General features: G+C 42.1%; 1 protein-coding gene and 1 long non-coding RNA gene across 2 annotated transcripts; both read left to right on the top strand.

Annotated features, from left to right (window-relative positions):
* The first annotated feature begins 2,372 nt into the window (after window positions 1-2,372).
* On the top strand, window positions 2,373-4,437 carry LOC125376138. The gene is made up of 3 exons (XM_048387929.1): window positions 2,373-2,462; window positions 3,555-3,895; window positions 4,364-4,437. Exons 1-3 carry the CDS (start codon window positions 2,377-2,379, stop codon window positions 4,390-4,392), a joined length of 456 nt encoding a protein of 151 aa, XP_048243886.1. The 5' UTR covers window positions 2,373-2,376; the 3' UTR covers window positions 4,393-4,437.
* Window positions 4,438-12,957: 8,520 nt separating this feature from the next.
* Window positions 12,958-16,398, top strand: LOC124139678. Its single transcript, XR_006861805.2, has 3 exons — window positions 12,958-13,003; window positions 14,959-15,290; window positions 16,314-16,398. It is a non-coding gene; the product is annotated as an uncharacterized LOC124139678 (long non-coding RNA).
* The last annotated feature ends 7,338 nt before the right edge of the window (window positions 16,399-23,736 follow it).

Below are 23,736 nucleotides of genomic sequence, written 5' to 3'. Positions count from 1 at the left end.
CCACAGACTGTACAACCTTCATGGTAGATGGTTTAAGTACAACGTTGTCATCGATGGTTCTGGGTGAGACATAAAAATGTACAATTTACACGCTCGTCATGTTTGGACATGTTACTGAAGGTATTTGGCAGAGTTCCAATTGTAACTGACAGTATTGTCACACATACCACCACAGACAGTCTAACACTGAACATTGTCACAGATGCACCGATCTCCACAGTTGAGCGTCAAGCATACAACATTGTCACATATACCAAGACTTTTACATTTGACAGACTGAAGCATAACATTGTCACGCATACCAAGACGTTTATATTTGACAGACTGATGCATGACATTGCCACGCATGCCAAGACCTCCTCAGTTGTCAGTCCAACATACGAATGAACGAATGAACGAACAGGCAGAAAATTAATAATGAACTAAACACCACAAAATATTTGAAAACTGAAACAAACATTTAACTATACAATTATATAAGGACCAGTACGAATAAGCCCATGACGTTGTTCATTGTTACGTTATTGACAATGTTTTATCTTGTTTAAAAGGTTTGAAAAGAGCATTCATTATAAAAACAAAACATATATTCAGATAAAAATAAACTAATCAGTGCACTGAAAACTGAAGCAATGAAAAATAAGGTAAAAGTATATCAGATAAACATAAATATATGAGAAAAGCATATCATGCATAGGACCTTAACTTATATTCCTTCTCTCGTTAAGTGGATGCGCACTGCCAGAATAATAGTTTATTGTATTAAATGGCGTCCACTTTCTACATCTTCCAACCATTTCGGGTTTCATGGATCATATAGGCCAGACATTTTAAATCTTTTACAAGCATAAATAACAACATATACATGTCAAAAACACTATCCGCACGTCACCGTGAGTGGTAGCATCAAACGGTACTCATCGTGACGTAATAAACGTGATTGAATGGTAGAGCGTAGTTGATATACTTTAAACAAGCCTCCAAGCTCAAACTTCATCAACGCTATTTCCTATGGAATCCAAGAAGAGACATTGTCGCATTTCGGTTACTGGATGGGAGTGAGTGAGTGAGTTGGGTTAAACGCCGCTTTTAACAGTATACCAGTTATATCGCGGCGTGTCAGCTTAAACGTGGAGGAAAGCCCGAAGTGATGCAGGTCTCAGACGTTTACCACTTCGGTGAAACCCACGAGCACGGGTATGGTGCTGACAAACCTTGAAACATAATCGCGGCGAACAGGGATTCGAACCCACAATCATTTGTTTCTGGCGTGCTCAAGGGATGCAACTTTGCACAGCGAATCGCGGCGCCTTAGACGACTGGGCCAGGTTACTGGATGGAATCTTAAGGCCCTAAATACATTTTTCTTACACTACTGTTACGAAAGTGTTCACACACAATACTATTATAACACTGTTTAAAACGTATCATTACAATTCAACGGGATATATTCTCTTCATATCATACATGTAATAAAATGTTTCATGCCTTTGGGTACATTATAACTCATTCCAACTCCAGTGGGAGTATTTTTACTCGCATCTAAGAGGTGAGGTGAAATTTTGTTTAACGTCGCGTCCAAGATTATTGCACTTATATAGCGACGTGCGTGAACGTGTGTGTGAGGCTGCTTGTTCTAGTGCGGACTGATGCCGATTTATAGTGCTAGCTCACTGAGATACCATGCTGCAGTTTAACATGAATACCTCACTCAGACACAGTATACTGACTCCGAGCCGACCAGTCCTTGTGTTAGCCCCTTAATGCCGAGCGCCAGACAGGGTAACAACAAGTACCATCTTTTAACGCCTTTTGGTATGAAGCGGCCGGGGATCGATCCCCGGACCTTCCGCTCTCCGGGCGGACGCTCTACCTCTAGACCACGGAGGCGGTTCGCATCTTAGAAAAATAATAAATCTAGTACAATATGTTTGCATAGTACTAGTATTCAGGGCCCTGTTAAACACAGCTAGGGCGATGGGGTAGCCTAGTGGTTGAAGCGTTTGCTCGTCACCCCGAGAACCCGAGTTCGATACCCACACGTGTACACAATGTGAAGCCCATTTCTGGATTATTCAATTTGGAATATTCAATTTGCTAAATGGTGTAAACTGTATCCTCTCACTCCGCGATGTTAGCGGTACGGCTTTCGCTCCTATTCTTTAACATAGTCGTACGATAATCTCAGCACTAAGATCACTTAGTGTAACAAGCTCAGTTACCTAAAGTAGAGTGATTAGTACATAAATGTCAGTAGAGTCCATCACGTGGTCCGTCTCCAGGGAAACTGGAAGGGAAGCTGGAAATGATCAGTCATGACTGTTGGAACAAAGAGATGGATTTGACGCATGATTATGATCGATAGACCAGTGGGTAATGAATTCTGTCTGCCTCCCCTATATAAGCCACGGAGAGCTTGGGAAGATGCATTCGGTCTTTCACTGTCCAACTGAAGTATACAGGTAAGCACAAATTTCTTGAATACGTTTTGTTTCGTTAACGCGGCACTCAGCAGTATTACACTTATATGGCGGCGGTTTGTAAATAATTGAAGCCAGGCCGGACAATACAGTGGTTGACATCATGAGCATCGATCCACGCAAGTTGGATACGATGACATGCATCAGCCAAGTCAGTGGGTCTGACCGCTCGATCCTGGAGGCGAATGATGAAGTAATGTAGTAAGTTAACGACTTTGCAGCGGTTTTGACAGGTATTCTGTTTACATGTATGTGTCAAATATGTGTTTGAGAAACGTGAAAGGGCAAAACGGTAAACATGAATTATGGTAGTATTTAATGCATCTAACACAACATCACGCAGATTGGAGATTCCGGATTAGAGTTGAAGTGAGTTTGAAGTAGCGTTCAAGATGATGGCACTTATATAGCGACGTGCATGCACGTGTGTGTGTGTGTGTCTGTCTGTCTGCTTGTACTAGTCCGGACCAATGCCGATTTCATAGTGCTAGCCCACTGAGATACCATGCCGCAGTTTAACATGAATACCCACTCAGACACACTACACTGACTCCGATCCGACCAGGCACCAGGCAAGGTAACAACAAGTACCATCTTTTGAAATCTTTTGGTATGACGCGGCCAGGGATCATCGAACCCCGGATCTTCCGCTTTCCGGACGGACGCTCTACCACTGGACCGCGGAGGTGGTCGAGTCCGGGTTTAAGTGCATGTCATCATACACCGGAAGTGTGGTTTGTTGCTCATGATATCAACCAATCGATTGTCCGGACCAGTCTCGTTTATTCCGTCCCGTTACCATAGCTTGAAAATTGCCGAATGTTGCGTTTTACAACAAACAAACAAACAAACAAACAACATTCAGCACAGAAGTCCCCATGGCCAGTACCGCGACATAATCACGACAACCGTAAAACAGTAAACAAACAAATAAGCACAACATTACAGCAAACAAACAAACAAAACCATAAAACCAAATTAAAAAAGGACATAGAGACACCACAACAGGAGACTAAAATACCGTGTGGTCTTTACGTTTTCAATATGAATCTAGCCAGCGTCCTTTTATTTCAGATATCCAGAAAATGAAGGTTGCCATTATTATCCTGGTTGCTGTGCTGCTGTGCGGAGCTGCGCATGCGAGTCCTCGTTTCTTTGGTGGGAGGCGCTCCAGGGTGCGAGGCGGCTTTCCCGGCGGCTTTCCCGGCGGCTTTCCCGGCGGCTTCCGCGGTGGATTCAGTGGATTCGGTGGATTCCCCAGAGGCCACTACGGCGACTTTGGCGACTTTGGTGGTTATGGCGATTATTACGACATCTACGATCATCCAGGCAGAGTCGCAGGCAGAGCCGGAGTCAGAGCAGTCGCCGTGCCCACAACAGTCGTAAAGGGAACTTACTAGAAGACCTAATTAGAGGTGTGAAGTGTTCTATTTCCTTATGGGGCGGTGTAGTGGCTGTGTTGAAATCCGGGTTCGTTTCCCAGCATGGGTGCAATGTGTGAAGACTACTTTTGAATTTCCACCGGGGTTAAGGTTCGAATATTGTTAAAAGTGGCGAAAAGCGCTATTCACTTATTTATAATGGGTGTAAAAATAACAAATAACGCAAGTATTTGATTTCCCCTATAATGTTCAGGGGATTGCGTAGCCTAGTGGTTAAATCATTCGCTCGTCGTCCCTAAGCTCTTGGTTAGATTCCTCACTTGAGGAAAAGTTTGAAGCCCTTTTCTCTTGTTCCCCGCTTGGATGTTGATCGGTAATAGCTAAAAGCGACGTATAAAACTAGTCAAACAGTTAGTTATGTACAGTAAATTCAGCAAGTGCTTCAAGGATGGTGTTTTATGTTTACTCAAATGCAGAATTGATTTTCTTGTCTTTTCACAGGTCTCAGCCACAGAAGAACGATTTTGTGAGATTTGGACATGAATGCCTTTTAGTAAAAAAAAAATCAGTTAAAAGTATGTGTTGGTGTTCATTTATTACGTATTTTTAGAATGTCTCAATCATTTCCAGTCATTTGCCATCCGTTGCACGTTCATCTGGATAAAGTTGTTTGTTTGTTGTTTAACGCCGCACTCGATAACCTTCGAGCTGTAACGGCAGTATGTAAATAATCGTATCTGGACCAGACAATCCAGTGATCCACGCAATGGGGACAAGTTGACATTAATCAACCAAGTCAGCGAGCATGACCACCAAATACCGCTAGTCGCCTCTTACGACAAGCATAGTCGCCTTTTATGGCAAGCATAAGTTGCTGAAGGCCTATTCTTTACCCGGATCTTTACAGGTCTCTTCTGGATAAAAGTACCATTATTATCACATGGTTGGGATGCAAAGGTATAAAATTTACATAACTCTGGGTTTTTTTAGTGAAAGAAGAATTTTAGCTGACAGTATTGTCACAGTTGACAGTCCAGCACAAAAACATTGTCACAGATACCTCGATCTCAACAGCTGACAGTCTAACACACCACATTGTCACACATACCTCGATCTCAACAGCTGACAGTCTACCACACCACATTGTCACACATACCTCGACCCCAACAGTTGACAGTCTACAAGACAACATTGTCACACATACCTCCATCTCAACAGCTGACAGTCTACCACACCACATTGTCACACATACCTCGATCTCAACAGCTGACTGTCTAACAAACCACATTGTCACACATACCTCGATCTCAACAGTTGACAGTCTACCACACCACAATTTATCACACATACCTCGATCTCAACAGCTGACAGTCTAACACACCACACTGTCACACATACCTCGATCTCAACAGCTGACAGTCTAACACATCACATTGTCACACATACCTCGATCATAACAGCTGACAGTCTGACATACCACATTGTCACACATACCTCGATCTCAACAGCTGACAGTCTAACACAACACATTGTCACACATACCTCGATCTCAACAGCTGACAATCTGACATACCACACTGTCAAACATACCTCCATCTCAACAGCTGACAGTCTGACATACCACATTGTCACACATACCTCGATCTCAACAGCTGACAGTCTATTACACCACACTGTCACACATACCTCGATCTCAACAGCTGACAGTCTAACACACCACAGTGTCACACATACCTCGATCTCAACAGCTGACAGTCTAACACACCACATTGTCACACATACCTCGATCTCAACAGCTTACAGTCTAACACACCACATTGTCACATATACCTCGATCTCAACAGCTGACAGTCTAACACACCACATTGTCACACATACCTCGATCTCAACAGCTGACAGTCTAACACACCACATTGTCAAACATACCTTGATCTCAACAGCTGACAATCTGACATACCACATTGTCACATATACCTCGATCTCAACAGCTAACAGTCTGACATACCACATTGTCACACATACCTCGATCACAACAGCTGACAGTCTAACACACCACATTGTCACACATACCTCGATCTCAACAGCTGACAGTCTACAAGACAACATTGTCACACATACCTCGATCTCAACAGCTGACAGTCTAACACACAACATTGTCACACATACCTCGATCTCAACAGCTGACAATCTGACATACCACATTGTCACACATACCTAGATCTCAACAGCTAACAGTCTGACATACCACATTGTCACACATACCTCGATCACAACAACTGACAGTCTAACACACCACATTGTCACACATACCTTGATCTCAACAGCTGACAGTCTAACACACCACATTGTCACACATACCTTGATCTCAACAGCTGACAATCTGACATACCACATTGTCACACATACCTCGATCTCAACAGCTAACAGTCTGACATACCACATTGTCACACATACCTCGATCACAACAACTGACAGTCTAACACACCACATTGTCACACATACCTTGATGTCAACAGCTGACAAAATGACATCCCACATTGTCACACATACCTCGATCTCAACAGCTAACAGTCTGACATACCACATTGTCACACATACCTCGATCTCAACAGCTGACAGTCTAACACACCACATTGTCACACATACCTCGATCACAAAAACTGACAGTCTAACACACCACATTGTCACACATACCTTGATCTCAACAGCTGACAGTCTAACACACCACATTGTCACACATACCTTGATCTCAACAGCTGACAATCTGACATACCACATTGTCACACATACCTCGATCTCAACAGCTAACAGTCTGACATACCACATTGTCACACATACCTCGATCACAACAACTGACAGTCTAACACACCACATTGTCACACATACCTTGATCTCAACAGCTGACAAAATGACATACCACATTGTCACACATACCTCGATCTCAACAGCTAACAGTCTGACATACCATATTGTCACACATACCTCGATCTCAACAGCTGACAGTCTAACACACCACATTGTCACACATACCTCGACCTCAACAGCTGACAGTCTAACACACCACATTGTCACACATACCTCGATCACAACAACTGACAGTCTAACACAGCACATTGTCACACATACCTTGATGTCAACAGCTGACAAAATGACATACCACATTGTCATACATACCTCGATCTCAACAGCTAACAGTCTGACATACCACATTATCACACATACCTCGATCTCAACAGCTGACAGTCTAACGCACCACAGTGTCACACATACCTCGATCACAACAGCTGACAGTCTGACATACCACATTGTCACACATACCTCGATCTCAACAGCTGACAGTCTAACACACCACATTGTCACATATACCTCGATCTCAACAGCTGACAGTCTAACACACCACATTGTCACACATACCTCGATCTCAACAGCTGACAGTCTAACACACCACATTGTCAAACATACCTTGATCTCAACAGCTGACAATCTGACATACCACATTGTCACATATACCTCGATCTCAACAGCTAACAGTCTGACATACCACATTGTCACACATACCTCGATCACAACAGCTGACAGTCTAACACACCACATTGTCACACATACCTCGATCTCAACAGCTGACAGTCTACAAAACAACATTGTCACACATACCTTGATCTCAACAGCTGACAGTCTAACACACCACATTGTCACACATACCTCGATCTCAACAGCTGACAATCTGACATACCACATTGTCACACATACCTAGATCTCAACAGCTAACAGTCTGACATACCACATTGTCACACATACCTCGATCACAACAACTGACAGTCTTACACACCACATTGTCACACATACCTTGATCTCAACAGCTGACAGTCTAACACACCACATTGTCACACATACCTTGATCTCAACAGCTGACAATCTGACATACCACATTGTCACACATACCTCGATCTCAACAGCTAACAGTCTGACATACCACATTGTCACACATACCTCGATCACAACAACTGACAGTCTAACACACCACATTGTCACACATACCTTGATGTCAACAGCTGACAAAATGACATACCACATTGTCACACATACCTCGATCTCAACAGCTAACAGTCTGACATACCGAAATGTCACACACACCTCGATCTCAACAGCTGACAGTCTAACACACCACATTGTCACACATACCTTGATCTCAACAGCTGACAATCTGACATACCACATTGTCACACATACCTCGATCTCAACAGCTAACAGTCTGACATACCACATTGTCACAAATACCTCGATCACAACAGCTGACAGTCTAACACACCACATTGTCACACAAACCTCGACCCCAACAGTTGACAGTCTACCACAGCACATTGTCACACATACCTCGATCTCAACAGTTGGCAGTCTACCACACCACATTGTCACACATACCTCGATCACAACAACTGACAGTCTAACACACCACATTGTCACACAAACCTCGACCCCAACAGTTGACAGTCTACCACAGCACATTGTCACACATACCTCGATCTCAACAGTTGGCAGTCTACCACACCACATTGTCACACATACCTCGATCACAACAACTGACAGTCTAACACACCACATTGTCACACATACCTTGATCTCAACAGCTGACAGTCTAACACACCACATTGTCACACATACCTTGATCTCAACAGCTGACAATCTGACATACCACATTGTCACACATACCTCGATCTCAACAGCTAACAGTCTGACATACCACATTGTCACAAATACCTCGATCACAACAACTGACAGTCTAACACACCACATTGTCACACATACCTTGATCTCAACAGCTGACAAAATGACATACCACATTGTCACACATACCTCGATCTCAACAGCTAACAGTCTGACATACCACATTGTCACACATACCTCGATCTCAACAGCTGACAGTCTAACACACCACATTGTCACACAAACCTCGACCCCAACAGTTGACAGTCTACCACAGCACATTGTCACACATACCTCGATCTCAACAGTTGGCAGTCTACCACACCACATTGTCACACATACCTCGATCACAACAACTGACAGTCTACCACACCACATTGTCACACATACCTCGATCACAACAACTGACAGTCTGACATACCACATTGTCCCACATACCTCGATCTCAACAGTTCACAGTCTACCAGACACCATGTCACAGATACCTTGATCTGTCTGTCTGTCTCTCTGTCTGCTTGTACTAGTCCGAACTTAAGCCGATCTTACAGTGCTAGCCCACTGAGATACCGAGCCGCAGTTTAATATGAATACCCCACTCAGACACAGTATACTGACTCCGCGGCGACCAGGAGCCAGGCAGGATAACAACAAGCACCATCTGTTGACGTCTTTTGGTATGACGCGGCCAGGGACCATCGAACCCCGGATCTTCCGCTCTCCGGGCGGACGCTCTACCACTAGACCGCGGAGTCGACCAATTCTTATTTTAACCCCCGTAATGCCGAGAAGTACCATCTTCTAACGTCTTCTTCTGAGCCCCGGCCTTCAGCCCGTGTGGACGCTCTACCAATAGACCACTAGGCTAGACTCCAAGTCAAAGCGAGTCGTATCATGATAACTAATTCACACCAAAATGGCGGTTTTCTTCAACACGGTTTGTTTGTCTGATGTTTTGTTTGTTTGTTGCTTAAAGTCGCACTCAGCAATACTCCAGCCATATGCTAATAATCGAGTCTGGACCAGTCAACCCAGTGATTGAAACCATGAGCATGGGTACATTCGAGGGCTAAGAGGGTCAAAGAGTTCTAAACATGACTAACTTTCAACTATGTGAACAAAGTGAACTAATAATGTAGTACATTTTTTAGTAGTTCATTGAAAGTGTATTTGGTCTGTTGAGGCTGTTTGTATATCAGTGACAGCCATTGACAGTCATGCTTGCCGTAAAAGGCGACTATGCTTGTCGTAAGAGGCGAAAAACGGGATCGGGTGGTTAGGCTCGCTGACTTGGTTTGTGCATGTCATCTATTCCAATTTTGTGGATCGATGGTCATGATGTCAATCACTGGATTGTCTGGTCCAGACTCGATTATTTACAGATCGCCGTCACATAGCTGGAATATTGCTGAGTGTGGCGTTAAACAACAAACAAACAAAACTGACCAATAACAAACAAAATCATGATGTCAATCACTGGATTGTCTGGTCCAGACTCGATTATTTACAGATCGCCGTCACATAGCTGGAATATTGCTGAGTGTGGCGTTAAACAACAAACAAACAAAACTGACCAATAACAAACAAAATCATGATGTCAATCACTGGATTGTCTGGTCCAGACTCGATTATTTACAGATCGCCGTCATATAGCTGGAATATGGCTGAGTGCAGCATTAAACAACAAACAAACAAACAAAACTGACCCATAAATCCACTTCCTTTCCTTCCCGCTCGTTCAATGGCCTCCAACTCCATGCTTTTGGAAACATCATCCAAACGTTCGCTTTTGAGGTCATGTTCTCAGAAGAAACGATAATAAAAACCAAATTAAACATTACAAAGGTAGAATAAAAACTTTCTTCATGACATTAATTTATGTTGTTAACAAACCTTTTTAAGACCGACATTTTATCGCAAATCTCCATCATCCACCATTTGAGCCTCAATTCGGCATATCGCAATACCACTTTATTGGAGCGAATAATGTTGAAATCCAAAGAGATGTATCATCCATTTAGCCATTTATTTTGGAAGAGTGTGTGTTGAAAACCAGAGAGATATATCCATTTAGCCTTCATAGGAAGGTTTGATCTAACGTTAGGATATGGCAGGCGGGGATTTGAAAGTCAACGTTACCTCACCGCAAGTCTTTCCGCTTCGGTTTCAAATTGAAACAAGATGTCTCCAGTCTACAATGAGAGGACACCAAATTTTAAAAAAAACAGGAGGCTTATCTCGTAATTCACCTACATTTTGTTCACTGAAACGGTAGCAATAAAAATAAGTGCCGAGTTTATGCGAATTTGTTAGAGGGTAATAAGCATCATGATCTTGTCATGGAAACAAAACCTTTGGTGTGAAAAAACACACAGAAAATGAGAAATTATAAACTGAGTAGAATAGATAGGAATGTCAGTTTGTTGGTAAATAACACACTTCAAACGGGTAAATTCCGAAATCACTCAAAACACTCGTATAAATATTAGCAAAAGAATCCCTTACCTAGCAGTGCTTTAAGGTATCCATATGTCTTTTAGATCATATGATATATAACGTCAAGGCAGCATAATAACCAATCTTGATTATCCGCCGCAACAGATTCCATTTGGCGTAACGGGCAAAATAGCTTTGAAAATTGAAAACACTGAAAATCAGTGACGACACCAGGTGTTCACAGAAAAGGTAAGCATGTCCTGTCCTATCAGAAGTTTTCGGTTTTGTTTTCGAAATGAGAAAAGCGCACCGCTGGGCTTTCACTGGATAAGCACTGCGAGAGTAATAACAGCTCATTTTTTCAAGTGATATCCACTTTCTACGGGTTCCTCGTAAGAGGCGACTAACGGGATCGGGTGGTCAGGCTCGCTGACTTGGTAGATGCATGTCATCGCATCCCAATTGCGTAATGCTTGTCGTAGGAGACGACTATGTTTGTCGTAAGAGGCGACTAACGGGACCGGGTGGTCAGGCTCGCTGACTTGGTTGATGCATGTCATCGCATCCCAATTGCGTATATTGATGCTCATCATGTCAATCACTGGATTATCTGGTTCAGACTCGATTATTTACAGACCGACGTCATATAGCTGGAATATTGCTGAGTGCGGCGTTTAACAACAAACAAACAAACAACATCTTCCAACGATTTAGGTATCAGGAATCAAATGAGCCAGACACTACATGATATACAAATATAAAATATAGCTGGGGTAAGGTGAAATGGGGTTTAACGTCACGTCAAAAATTATTTCCCTTACATAACGTGCATGGACGTGTGTGCGTGCGAGCGTGCGTGCGTGCGTGCGGTTGCTTGTACTAGTCCAGACTTCTTTATAGTACTTGCCCACTGAGATAATACGCCAAAGTTTAACATAGATGTATCAGACTCGTGATGCTGTCTCTTGTTTTATCCCCTTAATGCCGATCTCCAAACATGGTAAGAACAAGTGCCATCTTTTAACGTCTTTTGGTATGACGCAGCAAGGGGATAGAACCAGCGACCTCCAGCTCACGGGCAGAAATTCTCTCCACTAGACCAGAGGCGGTACAATATATAATGACATGATATAAATACAATTCGCTCGTCCGGGTGACTGTCAGCACCATGACATATTGATCTTGCCGTAATAAACATGATGTATTGAATGGTAAAACGTAGTTGGTGAAGTTGTGCTTTAGGCATGACTCCAAATCGAAACTGTTAAAATGCTATTTTCGGATGGAATATTAATATCCAACATACATATTTGTTAAAAATATTTGTCAATAATAAGTATAAATATATATACGGTGGTATAATCAAATATGTATGTTGGATATTAATATTCCATCCGAAAATAGCATCTTAACAGTTATAAATATATATATATCAATTGCGTATAATATATAAACAAGTGATTTCATCAGGCGTGTAAGTATTAAATATACAAAAAAAAGTCCAGCTATTCGTGCTTGTTAAAACTCTTTTATCCACACAAGATCTTCAGGTGTAAAGAAAACTTTAACTTACATTGACTTACATAATATAACTGACATTATGTGTGTGTGTGTGTGTGTGTGTGTGTGTGTGTGTGTGTGTGTGTGTGTAATAAAATCCAAGAAAGTTGCTGATGCCATAAATACTTACCATAAATACATGTAATAAAATCTAAGAAAGGTACTTAATCCATGAATGTCTTTTGCACAGTATTCATGGTGAGATACTTAAAACAGAATTAAGGTTTTCTCCATCAATGTCATCAGAAAGATAACCAATGATAAATCGTCGGGGGAAACGAAAGGGCAGCTTGAAATAACGACGTCATCATTGAGGAACAAAGAGACAGTTGATGTATCATCATGATGGATGACCAATGGGGCACTACTGTGCCACCCAATATTAAGCCTTGGAGGACCCCGGAACATACATTCGATCTTCCACCGACCCTCTGAAGTAGACAGGTAAGAACGTATTGTGCAACTGGTGTTTCTCGGTTGATTAGAACTTCTTCAAACATAATCAAGATTGTATTCCGATAAGTGCAGAATACCTGGTGTCATAAATTCATATAATTTTTATCACTATTTGAGACCCCTCAGGACAATAGGGACATTTTGGGTGCTATGATACAATTGTGCTGTGACGTCATAAAGAAAGGCGTTTGAAGTCAACCTGCTCCTTTTAAAATCGCCATATGTGCGACGGTACAACAATGTCTTATTTTTCTCTCGTTGGTTCGTAATCATTTTTTAGGTAATAACTGAATTTTAAAACGTTTCAATTTCAGCACATGTGGGTTTTTTTCAATTAAACAGATATTATATCTGAAAAGTGCAAATATTACATAAACAGTTATGATAGGAAAATGAGTTCATGTATCTCTGATGAATTGTATTTTTGTGGTCCTAAGATACTAAAAATAGTTTAAAAATAAAATGAGATGTGATTTTTCACATAAGGTCCCTTATCTCTTGGTGGTCACATTTTTTTTTCAACACCTTCGAGACTATGTATTTTCTGGCGTTGACGTTTTCTGGGCGAGTATGGTTTTACGCCGTTTTTAGCAATATTCCAGCAATATCACGGCAGGGGATACCAGAAATGGGCTTCACACATTGTACCCATGTCGGGAATCGAACCCGGGTCTTCGGTGTGACGAGCGAACGCTTTAACCACCAGGCTACCCGACCGCCACTATTTTGACGTTTTCTAATCACACGGTGCTTCTCGAGATGATGATGCACGCATTGTGGTACTTGAAATACTGGGTGGGTGGTTGGATGACACATGGTTGAAGCATTCGCTCGTGTCCCCCAAGATCCGGTTTGCCTCCCAACTGTTTCAATGTGTGAATATCCTCCTCCGTGATTGTTTGAATATGGAGAGTGAGTGAGTATGGTTTTACGCCGCTTTTAGCAATATTCCAGCAATATCACGCGGGGGACACCAGAAATGGGCTTCACACATTGTACCCATGTCGGGAATCGAACCCGGGTCTTCGGCGTGACGAGCGAACGCTTTAACCACTATGCCCCCCGACCGCCCCGAATATGGTGAGACTAGCGAAAGCTTAACAACGAGCGAGAGAAGGAATAGCCTATAAGGACACTATTGATATTAATGTGTATCACTGGTGGTCATTTGTCATACATTGAAGTTGCGCCTGGAAAACCAGGATATTGTTCATTCACATATTTCAAAAAAATAAATGTTTGTTGTTGGATTCAATCAGCACCGTGTAATTGGAAAGACGGATGTAGCAAATATTTTTTTGTAAGTCGAACCTTGATGTGTCGAACCTGGATGTGTCGAAATCCAAATTAAGCATACATTTCCCCCAATGTCTCGAACCCCGGATAACTCGAACTTTTTCTAAGTCCCCGCAAGTTCGACACAACGAGATTCGACTGTAATTTGAAGGTTGACTGAAAAGTTGTTTATGCCTTACTTTCTTAATGTAGGGGGCACGGATGGCCCAGTCGTCTAAGGCGCCGCGATTCGCTGTGCAAAGTTGCGTCCCTTGGGCACGCCAGAAACCTATGATTGTTGGTTCGAATCCCGGTTCGCCCCAATTATGTTTCTAGGTTTGTCAGCACCGTACCCGTGCTCGTGGGTTTCACCGAAGTGGTAAACGTCTGAGACCTGCATCACTTCGGGCTTTCCTCCCACATTAAGCTGACACGCCGTGATATAACTGGAATACTGTTAAAGGCGGCGTTAAACCCAACTCACTCACTCACTTACTACAACAAACAAACAAACAAAACATTAGAGCAAACAAGGAAACACACACAAAATATGACACACAATTGAACACAAGGACTAGTTGGTGACATGGAGACATCATGACATGGGACAAAATGCCGTGTAATCTTTACATTTTGAATCGAAATTAACCAGCGACCTTTTATTTCAGATATCCAGAAAATGAAGGCTGCTATTGTTATTCTGGCTGCCATGCTGCTGTGTGGAGCTGCACGTGCACACGTGATTCCCTTCTATGGTGGGAGACGCCCCGCGGTGCCAGGCGGCTTCCTCGGCGGCTTCAGTGGCTTCCGCGGCGGCTTTAGCGGCTTCCGCGGCGGGTTCCCCGGAGGCGTCAACGTAGGGTACCCCAGTGGCCACTACGGCGACTTTGGCGGCTATGGCGATTATCTCTACGACGTCTACGATCATCCCAGCACAACAGGAGTCAGAACCCTGTCCCGGCCTGCCGTGAAGGGAACCTACTAGAAGACATAACTAGAGGTATGCAATGTTAGTTTCCCTTATGGGGCTGTGTAGTGCCTTAGTATTTAAAGCGCTGGCTCATTTCGCCCAAGACCAGGGTTCGATTCCCACCCTCCCCCATCCCACCCCGACCCCCGCCGTGGTTATACGAAAGGTTTGAATATTGCGGAGAGCGACGTAAAGAGCTACATGTACACTCACTCGCTATTTTTTCAAATTTGATAGTGTTGATATTAAAAAGATACTGTTTAATAATTACTTGTTCATTCGGAATACTGTGCTCCCTCTTTATCAGGGTGGTGGGGTAGCCTAGTGGTTAAAAGTACGCTTGTTGCACATAAGGCCTGGGTTCGATTCCCACATGGCGACAAAGTTAGGAACCTATTTCTCGTGTCCCCCGCCGTGATATGGGGATATTGCTAAATATCAAGGCGAGGGAGTTAACTTACTACAAAAGTCCAGTTTCCGACCTTGCCGAAAAAGGCTGGAATTTCCAGGCTCGATCGTAACGCCGCAAGTGGCTATTACGAGTTATTTCCCTTCTATGTCCCTCCTATTGACCAATCAGAATCCACCTCTCATATCACTTGCATCTATTGCAAACAAAATGGCGGCGCCCTAATCAAGACGATATGATCGATGATCAAGATCTATATTGTAATATTGTAACGGGTCTTTCCTCGAGAAGTGCATCAAATCACGTAATCACCTTGATTAAAACCATGAAAATATCTGTCGACGAATAGTTGACGGTACACATCCTTTGCAAATCCTGCAGTCGACTGAAATCTGCACGTTATCCATATTGTTTACGAACAGGATGTCGGTTTCGTTACGCGATTTTGATTGGCCACACTTTAACTCCATAATACAAGCCTAGTTCGGCAAGGGTCGAAACTGGACTTAAACCCCTTGCCTCAAGAAGATGTGTTCCATCCAACTTTTCCACCTGCTGTGTTCAGAAAATGTTTGTAGGATGGAGTTGTATGTTTGCTCAAATGCGGAATTGTGATTTTCAATGACTTTCTTGTCTATTCACAGGTTTCATGCATACAACGACGTTTATAAGAATTTGACATGGCTGATTTTGTTTTGTAAACGTTTTGAGTAATAAATGTTTGTTGAATTTTTTTATGTATGTGTTATCATTGTGTATCACTGGCAGTAACACTATCATGATATGACTGGGATACAACAGTACATCCCTTTGTTGAGGATGTGTGCTGGGTTGTATTCAGAGCATTCACCTTTTCTAAGATGGGTATTTAAAAAAAAAGGATTATATATTCTAACTTATAAATGAAAAAGAACAGGGTTTCTGCGCCCTCTATTGCGCTCTGTGGACTGTAGAGACGTAGAAATCTCTCCTCGTGTTAATAGTTTTTCATAAAGTTCAATTAATGGTATTTAAAATTTTCTAATTTAACCACATTTGTATAAAACGTTCTTCTATCAGAAAAAAATATAATTATTTCTTAATGTTAGTGTGCTTACAGATAAGTACGTTTGCGTTTACGTATTTCCTCCATTGTTTTATGTACTGAGGTTCCAAAACGAGGCTACACTGAAGTGACGTCATATTATATAAAGAACGTCGGCTCTGGTCTCTTTCAGTGTTGCCGTAAGCAAAACGCGACCTGTCGTAAAACGGTAATAAATTCTCTTTTAGGTTGATGTATAACGCCTTGTCTTTGACATTAGTCAGTTTGACTTTTCATCGGTGATTCTCGACTGCATCGCAATATTTTGGTGATGTGTTGACTTCCTGTTACACCACAGATCGATTTGGTGCCGTGAACATAAAAATCAAATAGTCGTGTGCGCATGTTTTGTTTGTAATAAAAGGACCTCCGTTGTGGGCGGTCAGATGGATAGAGTTGTCGCAGTCAGCAACTTCCTTAATTGTCACATATTGTTCAACCTTCGTGGTTGTCAGTGTAATATCCAACATTGTCATACATGGTCGGTTCAGATCGGAATCCCTCGGGTAAACTCGGCTTATTCCGCTACCTATATTAGACTGAGTCGAGCCAAATGGGACGTTCCATTAGCCCATCAGGTAGAACTGTAGTGTTCCCATAACGAAACTCCAACTCAAATGAACGTACGGCCAAGGAATATATGTGCACACATTTTATTACACGCGGAGATCGACCCTCAATAAGGCATGTTCATTTAGAGTTATTCGCCCTTGGCATGACCTTCCTCACATCGTGGTATATCGCCGAACGTTCGCTGAATCGTGAGTGAGTGAGTGTGGTTTTACGCCGCTTTTAGCAATATTCAAGCAAAATCACGGCGGGGAACACCAGAAATGGGCTTCACACATTGTACCCGTGTCGGGAATCGAATCCGGTTCTTCGGCGTGACGAGCGAACGCTTTAACCACTAGGCTACCCGACCGCCCCCGCGGTCGTGAGTGAGTGAGTGAGTGAATGAGCGCGCGTGCGGGCGAAGAGGTGAGTGAGTGAGAGAATGACTATGAGTGAGCGGACGAGGAGGTGAGTGAGTGAGTGACCGGGCAAGAGGTGAGTGAATGAGCAAGATAGACACAATATTTTTATGGATAACAACTTCTTTAATACTGTGAAAAGCGACGTTTCGGTAAAGGTCCTTATACCGTTGTCAAGCAAGACTGAATGAGGGACATAGTGCAGAATATATATAGTAGGTGGAGGATTAACAGTAGAGGATTAACAGTAACAACAAAAGCATACATGAGTGGGATAACATAGGTAGGTGTGACAACAAAGGGATGATGCTGTCACAACACGATGGACAGAAAACACATAGCTAGAAGCCAATAGGGGCATGAAGCCAATAAACAGGTGATTATTGTTTGATGAGTTCATAGTAGGCGGGTGGGATGAAATAGCCTTGATCTCTGTTGATGGATGGCTTGTGGATGAGCGAGCGGGCGAGGAGGTGATTGAGTGAGTGGGTGAGCGAGCGAGCTGACGAGTAGGTGGGTAAGCGAGTCCCAATCCCAAATGCCTCATGATACTCTAATGCCTTGTCATGTCATTGTTCACGTTTGCTTTTTTCTCAACCCCCATGCCAACTCCATTGTGTTTTCATTCAGCTACACGAGTGCCACAACAGTCATCAGTGACTGATAACGAACATACACGCCCAGACAGTCCGATTCAGCCAAATGTATCGAAGCAGACCGCGGAGAGCTTACTTACTTACTTACTTACTTACCTTGGAGATTTAACGTGCGCTTTCCGACTGATGCGTATTTCGCACACGGGCCCGGCCAGGCCATTTAATGGGTTTCCGAAAGGGGCGAAGGTGGTCTGTGCAACCCAAGAGGGGGGTTTTAGGGGTTGCTTATATAGAATTGGGGAATTTTGAGATTTGGAATAGATGCCGATGGGATTGGGGAGGAGAACTAAGGGAGCTGGGTATGGTGGATGTTTGTTTGTTTATGTGATTTTGATTTGGTAGGTTATTGTGTTTTTAGATGCGTTTTATTAGTTCCGTTTTTATTAAGAATACGCCTAAGGCCTTGAAGTTTTCTAGTTTATTTTGTGGGTTTAGTATTGCTTCTAGAGTTAGAGCCTTGTTTAGATTGAGGGTGGTTTGTAATGCGGTTCGATGTATTAGGTAGTGTGTGCAGTGGATGAGTGCGTGTTCTGGGGTTTCTGGTTGTTTGCAGTGTGGGCAGTTACCTGTAGTGTGTTTTTAATTTTTTTTAGGTGGTTATTTAGGTTGGTGTGTCCTGTTTGGAGTTTAGTGATTACTCTGTCGATTTTTTCGATGGATGGAGAATTTTGGGTTTGGTTAGTGGTTTGCTGAGCACTTTTTTGATTTGGCTATTTGAGTTTAGATATAGGTTATGCCATTTTTTTGTGAGTTTTTGCTTGTTTACACTTTTAATTTCTGATTTTGAGATGGGTAAGTTTAAGCTTATTTCTGGGATTTTGAGGGATAGTTTAGCTGCTTTATCGGCGTTTTCGTTACCGTATATTCCTACGTGGGCGGGTATCCACAAGAAGGTTATTTGTTTGCCTGTCTTAGTTAGGTCGTTGGAGCTTTTAAGTATTTGATTTATTAATTTAGGTCGGTTTTTGGTGTTTTTGTTTTGGAGGGCTTGCAGTCCACTTAGGGAGTCGGTAAGTATTCCGCGGAGAGCGTTCACACGATATAGATATACGACAGAGGTCCAGGGTATTGTGAATACTCTAAAAAATTAAACGAATTGAATGCCTTTTTTAACTAGAGGTGACAATGTATATACTCTCTTGTGCGCCCCTTACGGTATAAGTGATAGCAAGCAAGCATAACGGAGCATCTTAAGCGCCACCTATATCTGAAAAGTTGACATGAATGGTATACTTATCCCAATGAATACGATGTGCCGATGCATGAAGCAACTCTGCGTTATAGAGATCATACGATCAATGATTTGGTAACCTTAACGTTATAAAGTTTAAAAAATGAAACTTGCTATTATTCAGCCCTTGAGAATGATCGTATCCTGTGTCGACTATCACACCGTGGGAAGGGAGCGTTCGGAGGACGCTTTTGGTCATCTTTGTTACCGAAGAGAAGTGATACCGTTAGGCAAAGATCTGTCACCATAAAACTGAAATCTGAACAGATATTTCCTGTCTTTAAAGGGCCCCGAAGTAGGTTGCAATTTCACACACCAAAGGATCAGTGAGAAATTACATGTAGCCCGAAAAGTGTCTTTTGTAGGCCAGCGTGAATACAGTTTGTTAACCTTTAATGTGTTTATTCATGAGCTCGAGCCTAATGGTATGCATGTTTTCGGACACAATAAAAACAATATTATTGTGGTTTTTTTTTTCTGTTTTGGGGGAGTTTTGGATGCCTGGCGAAGAAGGGAGAGGGTTTGTTTGTTTGTTTGCCTGGCGGAGAAGGGAGGGGGGTAGTTAGTTAGTTTGTTAGTTTGTTTGTTTATTTGTTTGTTTGTAAACTCCCAGGACCAGGCAAACCAGATGTTAATAGCATGAGCAACGACCTTACGACGTCGGGTCACAATGACACACACTAAGACCTGTCACATATCATAACCACAAAAACAGTTGCTAATTGTGTCGGCTTTGGAATTCCCACGTGTTTGGGAGACTAGAGGAAAATCAGATACGGAACAGAGTTGCGTCCCTTGGGCGTACGCCAATCCTTTGATAAAGGTTTCGAATATCAGATCCTCCCTTATTATGAAAGAATCTGTAGACGTACCATATTGTTTCGTACATGTATAGTATTCATACATAACTTATAGTATAGTAAATGTATTTGTACCCATGTTTTATATAGTATGGTACAGACATACCTTACAATACAGTGCATGCATACTTAACAGGGGGCAGTGGGGTAGTGTAGTGGTCAAAGCGTTTGCTCATCACGCCAAAGACCCGGGTTCGATTCCCACATGGGTACAATGTATGAAGCCAATTTCTGGTGTCCCCCGCGTGATATTGCTGGAATATTGCTCAAAGCGGTGTAACACCATACTCACTCACTCACAGTACTTAATGGTACATGTGTCCATTATTGTATTGTTCATAAACACCTTCTCAGAATTGTACATAATCCTTTTTGTATTAGGGCACAATTGTTTTGTTTACAGTGGTGCACTATATAAGTTTTACGAGGGGTACATGGGGTTTTATGTGACCCTCGTTTGGTTTTATAAAACCCCATGTAACCCTCGTGATCCTGCTACAACGAATTTATCTTACCGACATGTTTTGATATGATATTGTAAAATATTTGATAGAAAACAGCTGTTCGATTGAGCTGAGATTAACTTGTGCTATGTTGATCCATTGACTCGGAAAAGGCGTGCGACTTTTTGCTTTAAAGCGGGTACAAAGGATTTATTCTGCCTCTCAGAAATCCACGTGCAGCCTGACTTACTCGTGACGGGGTATAAGAGATTTATTCGCACGCAGAAAAATGTATTCCCCTCCAAGACGAGACACACAGTATTTTATCAAGATCACGAGGACCAATCAGATCTCATTATTCTGACATGGGGGTCTGAAAATTGCACATACATACACATAATCTTTTTTGCCTCATCAATGCATACCTTCTAACTGAAATCCTACTGTCTCGTGATTCATCCTTCAGTCTGCTTTTGTTCATGGGTATGTTAGAGGGTATGCATGTTACCGTAAGTTGCATGCAACTGTACCAACCGCACCATGCATCATGCATCATTGCCTTCGTCTGAGTATCCGTGAATACCAATTGTTATAACTGAATATGTTCTCTTTCAAAAAGAAAATTTAGCAAGGACAGATCAAACCATAAATTCAAACTTGTGAATAGCAGAGATCAAACTTGTCGACTCTTGAGACGGATCTTGCCTGGTATTCCTCAACGCAACGGTTTTTGTTTCACGTGACAGCAGGCGGGTTCATGGGTGGAGCTCTAATTGGACATATCAAGTTTAACAAACAAAGACCCTTTTCTGTACGAGCTAACTTCTTTAACTACTCGGAGTAGTTGTACACATTGCTCGGAAGAAGCTGCTAGAAACTGTCGCCCTGGCTGTAACTCTTGCAGATAGTGTTTCTCTGCATCCTCCACTAGTTCCATACATTGCTCAGAAGAAGTGGGGACAAAGTAACGTCCTGGTTGTCATTGTTGCAGATAGTGTTTTATTTATTTGACAACAAGGTAGAGGTCTTGTGCTCGTCTGTCGTAAATCTGCCAGCGAGAGGCACGTGAACACTATTATGTAGTCATGTACATGGATGCTTCTATGATGTAAGAGTCATCTAAGATACCGTCGGCAGATGGATTCTATGTCGCAATGTGAAGTAAAATGTTGGTGGATTGCTGGATTCTATGTTATAAGTATCAAGTTAGATATTGATGGGTAGCTGGATTCTATGTCATAATGTCAAGTTAGATATTGATGGGTAGCTGGATTCTATGTTATAAATGTCAAGTTAGATATTGGTGGGTCGCTTGATTCTATGTCATAATGTCAAGTAAGATATTGGTCGGTTACTGGATTCTGTGTTCTAAATATCAAGTAAGGTATTGGTCGGTTACTGGATTCTATGTTATAAATGTCAAGTAAGATATTGGTCGGTTGCTGGATTCTATCTTGAAAATGTCAAGTAAGATATTGGTCGGTTACTGGATTCTATGTTATAATGTCAAGTAAGATATTGGTCGGTTGCTGGATTCTATGTTGAAAATGTCAAGTAAGATATTGGTCGGTTACTGGATTCTATGTTATAATGTCAAGTAAGATATTGGTCGGTTACTGGATTCTATGTTATAAATGTCAAGTAACATATTGGTCGGTTACTGCATTCTGTGTTCTAAATATCAAGTAAGGTATTGGTCGGTTACTGGATTCTTTGTTATAAATGTCAAGTAACATATTGGTCGGTTACTGGATTCTGTGTTCTAAATATCAAGTAAGGTATTGGTCGGTTGCTGGATTCCATGTTGTAAATGTCAAGTAAGGTATCGGTCGGTTGCTGGATTCCATGTTGTAAATGTCAAGTAAGGTATTGGTCGGTTGCTGGATTCTATGTTGTAAATGTCAAGTAAGGTATCGGTCGGTTGCTGGATTCCATGTTGTAAATGTCAAGTAAGGTATTGGTCGGTTGCTGGATTCCATGTTGTAAATGTCAAGTAAGGTATTGGTGGGTTGCTGGATTCCATGTTGTAAATGTCAAGTAAGGTATTGGTCAGTTGCTGGATTCCATGTCGTAAATGTCAAGTAAGGTATTGGTCGGTTGCTGGATTCCATGTCGTAAATGTCAAGTAAGGTATTGGTCGGTTGCTGGATTCCATGTTATAAGTGTCAAGTTAGATATTGATGGGTTGCTGGATTCCATGTTGTAAATGTCAAGTTAGATATCGGTCGGCAGATGGATTCTATGTTGCGATGTGAAGTAAGGTTTTTGGTGGGTTGCTGGATTCTATGTTATATATGTCAAGTAAAATATTGGTGGGCAGATGGATTCTATGTTATAAATGTCAAGTAAGATATTGGTGGGCAGATGGATTCTATGTTATATATGTCAAGTAAGGTATTGGTGGGCAGATGGATTCTATGTTATAAATGTCAAGTAAGATATTGGTGGGCAGATGGATTCTATGTTATATATGTCAAGTAAGATATTGGTGGGCAGATGCATTCTATGTTATAAATGTCAAGTAAGATATTGGTGGGCAGATGGATTCTATGTTATATATGTCAAGTAAGGTATTGGTCGGTTGCTGGATTCTATGTTGTAAATGTCAAGTAAGGTATTGGTCGGTTGCTGGATTCTATGTTGTAAATGTCAAGTAAGGTATTGGTCGGTTGCTGGATTCTATGTTGTAAATGTCAAGTAAGATATTGGTTGGTTGCTGGATTCTATGTTATAAATTTCAAGTAAGATATTGGTCGGTTACTGGATTCTATGTTATAAATGTCAAGTAAGATATTGGTCGGTTGCTGGATTCCATGTTGTAA

Source organism: Haliotis rufescens, unplaced genomic scaffold (genome assembly GCF_023055435.1).
Source record: "Haliotis rufescens isolate VD_foot unplaced genomic scaffold, xgHalRufe1.0.p SCAF_7, whole genome shotgun sequence".
Lineage (NCBI taxonomy): Eukaryota > Metazoa > Mollusca > Gastropoda > Lepetellida > Haliotidae > Haliotis > Haliotis rufescens.
The sequence above is the reverse complement of the archived record's forward strand: the minus strand, read 5'-3'. Positions and strand labels throughout refer to the sequence as shown.

Excerpts from the sequence above, each read along its gene's own strand:
- LOC125376138 (XM_048387929.1), top strand. The coding sequence starts at position 2,377 with ATGAATTCTGTCTGCCTCCCCTATATAAGCCACGGAGAGCTTGGGAAG. Across the intron at positions 2,463-3,554 it reads TGTCCAACTGAAGTATACAG|ATATCCAGAAAATGAAGGTT; the intron begins GTAAGCACAAAT and ends CTTTTATTTCAG. Across the intron at positions 3,896-4,363 it reads ACTAGAAGACCTAATTAGAG|GTCTCAGCCACAGAAGAACG; the intron begins GTGTGAAGTGTT and ends GTCTTTTCACAG.